This window comes from Castor canadensis, chromosome 2 (genome assembly GCF_047511655.1).
Source record: "Castor canadensis chromosome 2, mCasCan1.hap1v2, whole genome shotgun sequence".
NCBI classification, from domain to species: domain Eukaryota; kingdom Metazoa; phylum Chordata; class Mammalia; order Rodentia; family Castoridae; genus Castor; species Castor canadensis.
Genome location: NC_133387.1, coordinates 30071114 through 30082099, shown reverse-complemented (window position 1 = coordinate 30082099; position 10986 = coordinate 30071114). Strand labels below are relative to the sequence as shown.

Here is a 10986-nt window from a genome sequence, read left to right as displayed (position 1 = left end):
GCCTTGATGCAGGGCAACAATAGTCAGTGGAAAACCGTTTTAAATAAAACTGAAAGCAGAAGCAGCCAGTGTCATGGTAGAACATATATATAGTCTTCTCAAAGAACTAAATAATTTAAAGGAAAAGTCTCCCCACTCCATTAATGCACCCAAATGAAAATTCATTTTTCTTATCCCAAAGCAGAATTTAATAAAATTAAAAAAAAAAACTGAGGCACTTTTTACTATCATAATTCTTTTTGTACTTATAAAATGCAGTTTCCTTCAAAATATTGTTCTCTTCAAACCACAATTTAGACCTTTAGGAGAGTATATTTTAAATTACTAAGTGGAATAATCTCATTCATTAGGCTGTGGAATAGTACAGATGTTTGTTTAATGAATGGAAATATCTACCTTTAATGCTCTTAAACCTGACATATACACATGCAAACAATATATATACTGTTACTTAGGATTTCTGAAAATATCTTTGAATAGTTAAATAAATTATTTAGAATTTTTATTCACATCTGTATCCTGGGACTGAGAAATACTATGATGTTTAGTTGGTGACCTCTGGTGGTTAAAAATGATAATTATATACAACGTACAGCACACAGTGATGGACTTTGCTGGAGAAAACGCAAGCCACAGATTCCATAGAAAGCACCTCAGTCAGAGTTCCTGCTTGTAAGCAACTACTAAAAAAACCGAGGTTACTTGAGCAGAAAGGTGCTATCCCAAGAGAACAGTGTTACCACTTAGCGGCAGAACCATCAGTTGATTCCAAGATCAACCACTCCTATACACTGGAATTTCTTTTTTTCAGTGCTGGGGTTGGAACTCAGAGCCTGTACCTTGAGCCACTCCACCAGCCCTTTTTTGTGATTTTTTTTTTTTGAGATAGGGTCTTGCAAACTGTCTAGCTGGGCTGGCTTCGAACCTTGATCCTCCTGATCTCCGCATCCTAAGTAGCTAGGATTATAGGCATGAACCACTGATGACTAACTGGACACTGGGATTTCTGTCGTCATTAGCAACATCACCTCTCAGCCTCTTTGAATTCCAGGATCTCAATCCAAAGTCTAGAATAGAATGTATCTAACTGGTCTGGTCCATACCAGCATCTAAACTTCATGGAAGGGTACAAAACTACTTGAACATTTTGGCATATCCCCCCAAGACACATGTGATGCAGAATTCACTATAGAGGAAAGGGTCTATATCTTGAACTCTGAGTCAAATAACAAATAGCTACAATAAAGCCTAGTATTACTGTACTAGGCATAAGGAGAATGCAATTCTGTTTTAATGGTATAGGTGAATGTAAAGGTGTTAATGCCATTAAACTTTTTGATAAGCTTATTCAACAATAATTCTTTTGTAGTTGTAGTTCACTCAGTCATGTTCTCTTCTTTCTACTTTCCAGAAGTAATTTATTTCATAAATTTTCATAGGATATTCTTTATGAATTTTTATTATCACTAGTTTACATCGCTTTTGCTTTCATGTAATGTGACATCAATGAAGCTCTCCATCTCCATCTGTGTCAGTTTCCTCATTTGTAAAATGGAGATGTAATTATAAGTCTTGCATCATTATTAAAAGATTAAATGAGATATTTACAATGCACCCAAGTACAATGCCTGGGATTTGGTGAGCTTTCCAAAATGATAGTTAATATTATTTTTTGCCTATTTTTGATAGTGAGCTCCTTGAAGGCAAGGACCACATCTTAATCATTTTTTTATTCTGGTGCTCCACGAACATTTGTTGAATTCCAATGTTTGTCCCTGAGTAGCAGCCTGGTCACCCTCCACTTGTTTCTATATCTCAATTTAATTATAGATCTCTTTAAGACTTCTAAATGCCATGCACTTTTAAAATATAAATATATAATAGTTGTATTCATAAAACATTTGAGTATTTTTCCTCAAAATACCCATAACAGAAAGTTAACTCTCTTCACAGATCTTCTGAGACACACTAAAGAAGAGGTAACATAAGTGTTTTATCTTACCATGAAGCTTTTATCTGAAGGACAATTGAGGCTTTGTTTTGTTCAACCAATTCACCTTACGTCATGGCTGTTCGTAATTTTTATTCTGAAGTCTATCTCTTCTCTAAAACCTGCCCGACTTCCAATTTATCAAAGGAAGCCTTTTATAGCTGCTTGGAATGCTCCAACAGATCAGTGTTTGATTAAATATAATGTAAGACTGAATTTGAAAATGTTTCAGGTGATTGGAAGTCCACTGGCCAAGGCTAGAGGGCAAAACGTCACTATATTTTATGTCAACAGATTGGGATATTACCCTTGGTATACATCACAGGGTGTCCCCATTAATGGGGGTCTCCCCCAGAACATAAGCTTGCAAGTACATCTGGAAAAAGCTGACCAAGACATTAATTATTACATTCCTGCTGAAGATTTCAGTGGACTTGCTGTTATTGACTGGGAATATTGGCGTCCACAGTGGGCCCGGAACTGGAACACGAAGGATGTCTACAGACAAAAGTCAAGAGAGCTTATTTCTGATATGCAAGAGAATGTATCAGACACTGATATTGAATATTTAGCCAAGGCAACCTTTGAAGAAAGTGCAAAGGCTTTCATGAAAGAAACTATAAAACTTGGAATGAAGAGTCGGCCCAAGGGCCTTTGGGGTTATTATTTATATCCAGATTGCCACAATTATAATGTTTATGCCCCAAATTATACTGGATCTTGCCCAGAAGAGGAAGTTTTGAGGAACAATGAGCTCTCTTGGCTCTGGAATAGCAGTGCTGCTTTATATCCTTCAATTGGTGTCAGGAAATCCTTTGGAGACAGTGAAAATATTTTGAGATTCTCAAAATTTCGGGTGCATGAATCCATGAGGATCTCTACCATGACATCCCATGAGTCTGCTCTGCCTGTATTTGTCTATACAAGGCTGGGGTACAGAGACGAACCTTTAGTTTTTCTTTCTAAGGTAAGAATCTCTTTGTACCCTCTCTCTCTTTTTTTTTTTTGATTTTAAATGTACCCTCTCTTAAAAGAGACATTTCTTTATTAATTATGCTCTTTTATGAATAGCAATTTGGCAGGCTTTTAGATAGAGTTTCTCCTGAACTATTGATCTACTTATATTCTTCATTTATGCAAGCTGAAACTTTTTTTTTTTGAGACAGGACCTCACTATGTAGTCCAGGCTGGCCTAAAATTCTCCATTCTTCTGCCTCAACCTTCTGAGTACAAAGATTAGAGGTGTGCACCACTATGCCTGGCTGCAAACTGAATTTTATTTCTTATTTATTGTTATTCCTTTAAAGAGCATAGTAAGGCAAGAAGGGATTAAATATGACACTGGCATCTACTATATTTCTGCTCTTCAAAATCAATTGTACTCCTTTAAGATAGGCCAATGGGCTGCTGTGAAGGCTGTTGAAAATTGGAGAGGATATTTTATTTTATTTATTTATTTATTTATTATTATTTATATGTGCATACAATGCTTGGGTCATTTCTCCCCCCTTCTCCTACCCCTTCCCTTACCCCCCCACCCTTTCCCTCTCCCCCCCATTCCCTCGCTACCCAGCAGAAACTATTTTGCCCTTATCTCTAATTTTGTTGAAGAGAAAGTATAAGCAATAATAGGAAGGAACAAGGGTTTTTGCTAGTTGAGATAAGGATAGCTATACAGGGAGTTGACTCACATTGATTTCCTGTGCATGTTTGTTACCTTCTAGGTTAATTCTTCTTGAACTAACCTTTTCTCTAGTTCCTGGTCCCCTTCTCCTATTGGCCTCAGTTGCATTTAAGGTATCTGCTTTAGTTTCTCTGCGTTGAGGGCAACAAATGCTAACTAATTTTTTTAGGTGTCTTACCTATCCTGATATCTCCCTTGTGTGCTGGAGAGGATATTTTAAAATGAAGTTGTTTGCTTATACATGTGAAAGAGGAAAGACGTTCCTGCTTTTGGTTTCACCGTCTCACATATAAAAAAGAGGAAAACAGTGTTTTCTTTTAAATGCATAATACCAGCTTTGTTAAAAGCATAAAAGATGTACAATAATGCAAATACATTTAATGCTACTGAGCTATACACTCAGAAATGGCTAAGATTGAAAGTTTTATATTGTTTTTTACCACAATTAAATTTTTTAATATTAAAAAGGTACAAGGGAGTTGCAATTTTGCTAAAAGTTGATTAATCTATAGATTTAGCCTTCTGAGTTATTTCCAACTAATGGGAAATTGGAAGAATGGTGTAGGTTTCTAAATTCAATACTTAAATCATTATTGAATGTTTTTGAAGCCATAGGTTAAAACTCACAGAAAAAAAATTTTATTCTGTCCATTTATTTTTACTCAAGACATGTATGCTGCCCAAAACTTCATACATACCATGACAATAACCTTTAAAACAGGTGAACTTTCAACCAGATATTCCTTCCCTTTACTACTCTAGCTACTTATATGAAAATTCCAGGAAAAGTAACGGATACCATAATCTTTGGATTAGGATAATTACTTGTAAATTTTCTACATTGAGACTTAAGAAGTGCCAAGGCATTCCTATTTGTGGTGCACCCATGTTTTAAGATATGACTCAGGCTGGGAGGGTGGCTCAAGTGGTAGAGCGCCTGCCTAGCATGTGTGAGGACCTGAGTTAAAATTCCAGTACTGCCAAAAACATTTTAAAAGAAGACATGACTGGACATCAGAAGCTTAATAGATTTTAATAGAGGCATTTCTTCTTTCTCCACCATTGTACATTTTACAAGACTGTGATAAAACAAAGATGTTGTTAGTGGCAGGCATCCAAAGAAGCAGGCTTAGGAAGACCTCAGGGGCAGGTTTTACTGTGACTGGCAGGTATCTGTGGAGTACAATAGAGAGTGAAGCATATTCATCAGGGAGAGAAATAGTTGATATGTGTGAAGTATGGAAAAAGCTATGCCTCTGATGCTGTTCATGAGGTAAGGAAAGAAAACATTCTCCACTGTGAACTGACATTCATACCACCCAGAAAAATAAGCATAAATCACTGAATGAAAAATGATAGAAATATCAGAACTCTCTGGAAGATGTAAAAAAGTTATCTAAAGCTTTATAAAATAATCTTGACTCTGGTACTGAGAGTGAAATACACCTTGTCCTATGTATCTCTTCCTTTTCTACATTTAGTTTGAACCAGTTCCTTTCTTTAATGATAATAAATTTACTTTAGCAAGAAATAATAAACCTTAAGAGACAAAGTCCATGTTGAAAGATTAGTTAGACAACTGCTACATTCTGCAGACCTTAGGTAAACTTCTTTCTTTAGTAGTGATAGCCTCAGAAATACTCATTTCTCTCTCAGGAAAGAACAAATAGGTGGGCCTCGTCTCATTCTCAATCCTCTTCTTTTCTGAAAGGCAAGCCATTTCATAACCATTAAAAACATCAGCCTTTCCCCCATTGTACTTTATCTACCATAATAATGTGCCCATAAAATAAAAAAGCTCATATTCATTTGTTTCAACTCTATATGACTATTAAGGGCTTCCATTTCTGACTTTTCTCAGAGATGTCTGCATTTTAGAATACACACACACACACACACACACACACGCGCGCACACACACACCAGGTAGAATTAGAAAGAAATTTACCAGTAAGTAGCAAACCTCTTAATTTCCTTGGAACTCAGTGTCTTAATGTTAAAAAAAAATGGGATAGTGACCTACCTTACTGACCTAGCAGAAGCATTATGAACATCAAACGAGCAAAGGTGTGTGAAAATTTGAAGCACTCCAGAAATATATGTGGTGTGGCTATCTCATTTTAGTGAGTAACAAAGCCTTGAACTCAACCATGGGTTACCTAAGTATCCCATAGCTTGGGGGAATAATACAGAAGCAGTAATGCCTCATTTCACGTGGAAGATTGCTTACACTACCTACGTATAGATGTAACCTTGATGTAATCTGATGGTATACTTTACAGAAACAGTGAAAGGAGTTTTCCTGGCTGTAGATTTAAAGATTTTTATCCCTGTAAATAATTAGTGTTCCTTCTGGAAACATGCAAAGAGAGATGGCTCCAGCACAGGGGACACCTTACTAACATGCACTCTGGTTAGTGTCAGGGACCAAAACTCCAGCGTGGAGGATGAATCCTCTGGGCATCCCTGCCCTCAACTACTGAAATGTTGACTTGAGCCTGGGTGGGAGCAAGGTAACCCCATGCCACACTGTGACCTGGGATGCTCATTTTTACTATATTTGCTTTGTTTTGTTATTTCTCTTTTCATATGACATCATCCACATGGCCCTTGCTCTCAGGGGATCCCTTGCCCAGTACCAAAGGCATCTTGCCTATGACAATCATAGCAGGGTAGTCTCTTGCTTTTCAGATCCCTAAAACATAGAAGCTCTGTGATTCATTTAGCACCCTCCAGTCTGTCAGGTGTCAGGGAAATGATTTGGTGAGAAATTTTCATTGTATCTGCTACCGCCTCATCTCTAGTTAACATGTGCTTGAAGACTTGACATTTTTAATCAGTCCCAATAAACTCTTTCTGATAATGACACTAAAGGATGCATTGGGAATAAATTAACATCAAATCCAGAGGTTGTGGCTGTCACCACAAACACCTGTAGCTTCCATAACTACTGAATATGGATCAATAACCTATAATAGAAAAAGTAAATGCTGTCCCATTACTCTTCTGATAGCAATGTGTTAAGCTATTGGGGACTTCTGTCCCTCTTGAATACTATGTGACTCTCACATCTTACTATACTCAGGGGTATCTCAAAGTGAATGCAGTGAGAGGTTCTGCTTCCTCATGTTTTCACCCACAGTCAACAGATATGGACTGTGTGGTGTCTGTGGTCTGGATCCTGCATAGATGTCTACTTCTTTGTTTGTCTTCATCAGACAATTTTCAAAATCTCTTCATTTACTCCATCCCATTTGAGCCTCACAGAAACTCCCCTTCCTGTTATGTGGGCTCTAACTTGCTCAGCCAATTATATAGTCACAGGGAATGGAAACAGATGTGAACCTGAAAGGGAAATTAGTTTAAATCAAAATATGCTCACTTTTTGGAAATTATTAGAACACAGTCCAGAAAAAAAGAAGTTTAAAAACTGACATTTTAAACCTTTCATTTGGTAGACTACAGATGTGTCAGATAAGGAATTTCGTCTCTCAAATACTGATATTATTAAAAAGTGACCAAGATGAAATACAGTTTAGAGATTTTGCTTTTGTCTTCCACCAAGTCACCATTTTCTACCATAGAACTGGTGAAAATCCATCTATGGAGTAAAAGATTAGCATTTTGTATTCTAAAGAGAGAGAGAGAATATACTGTAGTTTAGTAAAATAGGAAAAAGCTATGTACATTGAGTTCTTATTTTTCCCCTGAAATGCTCTAAATCCATGTTAATCTTTAAATACAAAACAATAATTTTAAAACTATAATCCCCAAGCTCTTTTTGCTGAAATCTTGTTTTCATCTATCTTATGTATATTGGGGAAAATCTTGGTGACTTTACCATTGCTAGATGAGTCATAAAGTTTATTAAATCAAGTACATTGCAATTAATCATAGATGACTTCAGAGACCAAATATAAAAACTAAACAAAATCAGAGCCTAGATGCCTTTAACACTGTTCCCTTGCCTTGGTTTGGAATCAAAGTGGTGAAACCCACCTGAGTTATTGTGGAGGTGAAATTCCACAGGGACATCTTACAAAATAGATGAGAAAACTGGCTAAAAGGATTGTATTTGGAGAAGGAAAACTTTTGGATTCATTTACAGCTTTTGTACATATATATCCCTAATCAACCTCAAATAAACAACTTTTGATGACTATTTACAGTCTAATTATCTTCAAAATAATCTTGGCTGGAAAAATGTAACTTTTTCTTTAATAACATTTATATGCTGTTACACATGATTATAGACTTTGATGATGTTTCAATTTATATTTGTGTTACTTTAAGAAAGTGGAGAATAATTTCTATGGAGTACATGAGCTCAGACTCTAATCCTAATACCTGATGGGTTAATTTAAATTCATATTAATAATGAACTCTATTCTCTTCCATCTAGCAAGATCTAGTTAGTACCATAGGAGAAAGTGCTGCCTTGGGAGCTGCAGGCATTGTTATTTGGGGAGACATGAATTTAACTTCCTCTGAGGTAAGTAGTACTTTGAGTGTTTATTGAATGTTTTTAAAAGTGTTTGCTGTATTTCACTGTTGAGTTCACTTTAATCAATGATTCACGGCCCCCATTGTAAACCATATTAAAAGTCCAAATCACTGGCTTGTACATAGATAGGGTTCAATAAATATGGATAACTTTTGTGAAGATAACATTGACGTTTGCTGAATATTTGCTTTGTCCTAAGAAAGTAGTTAAGAGATTTTGTTTGATTGTTTTGTATTTGCTCACTTATTGGTCATAGGAGATATTGACTATCATCTTTACTCATAGATGAGAAGACCAGAGGAAATCTTACCAGAGTAACAGAAAGTTAGGCTAGTTGATGATGAAGATGGCATTAATCATAGACCATTTGATGGTGGAAACTTTGCATTGAACCACTAAGTGTCATGCCCTATTTTGAGAAGCAGGAACAGATGGTAACTCTTTAATCTTCACATTGAAGTTATTTTCACTTTGCAGGGATATCATCCTAAAATTAATAGCATTTAAATTTCTCTCAAATGAGATACTACATACTTCTCTTCCAAGTTTCCCTAATCTGCATTAATAATAATCTCTTCCGTATTTCCAGATATTATTATTTATAATAACACACTATAACACAGTTTTCCTCAAATTATTAAACTTTTATCCTTAGTACATTTGGTTAATTAATTTTTTGCAAGCCTATAATAATCTGACATTATTCTTAGAATTTAGCTGGCTCAATTTGTTGCTACAGAGATTTATGACTAGGTTCACTTGTGAGAATTACATAGAAACTGAGAAACTCAATCCCAACTTCCAATGTATGATATTTCTACTCCAGCCTCCATGTGGCTCATGAGGAAAGCTTCATCAGGAAGTGGTGTGTGCAAGCCAGGTGACTTTTGTTTGGAGAACATAATAGGAATCACACACACAAAATTATCCAGTCATTCTTTCAATCTTTCCTGTGTTTCCATTATGTATAGAAGTGTAGAACCCAGAACAGTTGATGCTCAAGCATAATCAGCAGGAAAATCCAGAAGGCTACAGGTGGATGTTCTACAATAAATCAATAATGTGATGTTTCAGATTCTAACACAATCATGTATCACATACCTGAAACACGGACTGAGTACAGCAGCTCAGGATGACTTCTAATTTTGGTTTGTTCCTTTTCTTTGCATGCCCATTAACTTGGGAGCTAAAACAAGGGGTTTTAAAAGTATAATTTGGAGGAAAGAAAGGACCCCTTTCACTCTGGGGGTCATTTGCAGGTTCAGTTTCTTCTGACTGTGACCTATCTCCATCTCCCTTTTCTGACCCATGGGACCCATGGGTTATAGTCCCCAGGAGCCTAAGAATTTACCAAATGGAGCCAAGCAATATGGTTTCAATCAAGTCCAAAGTACTCCCTTATAAGTTTAGAAGCTCTTACTATACAAGGACCAGGAAATGCACTAAAATACATTTGTTTCTACATTTCTAGGCCAACTGTACAAAGGTGAAGCGGTTTGTGAATTCTGATTTAGGGAGCTACATACTTAATGTGACAAGAGCCGCTGAGGTATGCAGTCTTCACCTCTGTAAGAATAATGGGAGGTGCATAAGGAAGATGTGGAAAGCTTCCGACTACCTCCACTTGAACCCTGCAAGTTACCACATAGAGGCCGCTGAAGATGGGGAATTTATTGTGAAGGGAAGAGCATCTCATGGAGACCTGGCAGTGATGGCAGAGAAATTTTCCTGTCATTGTTACCAGGGATACAAAGGGGCTGATTGTAGAGAAATGAAGGAGGCTGCTGGCTGCTCTGTGGTTCCATCTGTTTCTGGCTCACTAATAACAATATGTCTACTAGTTTTATCAGGTTATTGAAACACTCAATTGTGAGATAATTGAGTTGAAAAGGAATTGTGCAGTCTGTGGAGTAGACCAATAGGGAAGAGATGAAACTGATGACAGTTTTTTTCTCTTATGAGTTCATTTGAGAGGTATTATAAGTAAACATTATGCATGTCACTTAACATAAGCATATTACTTTATTTGCCACCAATTTGGTTAGAAACCAGACTGGGTAGTATAAATCAGTGCACTTCTGTTCCTTACTGGAATATTTAAATTGTGTATAAACTAAAGCTAGTATATTTTAATTTTTTATGAATGTACACACATGAAAGACTGCTTCTTCAACTAGCAACTTATTTAAGACCAGATTAGTAATCATCTGATTCAACAGAAGGAGTCATCTCAAGGCATGAATGACCTGGTCCACCAGAGAAGAACAAATGCAGATTTTTTGTCTCAACCTCAGATTCAGCCTAGTGCTCTGCTCCCCCTCCCAACTGGACTCAAGGAGTACAGAATCATTCCTGACATGCAAAGCCATCTTTGCAATATAGTGCCTCACTCACCTTGACACCTTCCCTCACAGACTCTGCCAGTCTGAATACTACGAAAGGCTTTGGGATAATATTCATGCTTGCCTAGGCTGACAGTGCATAGATCCAAAATCTGGAACCATGTTAATAAGGATACTGTTAGTGACTTTTGCAAGGGAAAATTATTATTAAGAAGAGATTAAATAAATGACATTTAAGAGACTTAGAAATGCTGTTGAAAAAGATGCCAATGAGAAATATTAGTTATTTTTGCTTCTTCCTTCCCTCCATATATGAATTTTGAGTAGTGGAGTGCTTGAATTGTGGTTTTACTACTTGTCTGGTTATAGGATTCTGGGCAAGTTATTTATATTTCATTTTGTTATCTGAACTTTGGAATATAATTCCTACCTCAGCAAATTTTCTTGAGCAATAAGTGCAATGTAT

The 10986-nt window shown here is 36.4% G+C and overlaps 1 protein-coding gene across 1 annotated transcript; it reads left to right on the top strand.

Annotated features, from left to right (window-relative positions):
* Positions 1–1961: 1961 nt before the first annotated feature.
* Hyal4 (hyaluronidase 4) lies at positions 1962–10580 on the top strand. The gene is made up of 3 exons (XM_020155696.2): positions 1962–2957; positions 8077–8166; positions 9650–10580. The coding sequence occupies exons 1-3, from the start codon at positions 2004–2006 to the stop codon at positions 10034–10036; spliced, it is 1431 nt and encodes a 476-aa protein (XP_020011285.1). The 5' UTR covers positions 1962–2003; the 3' UTR covers positions 10037–10580.
* Positions 10581–10986: the final 406 nt, after the last annotated feature.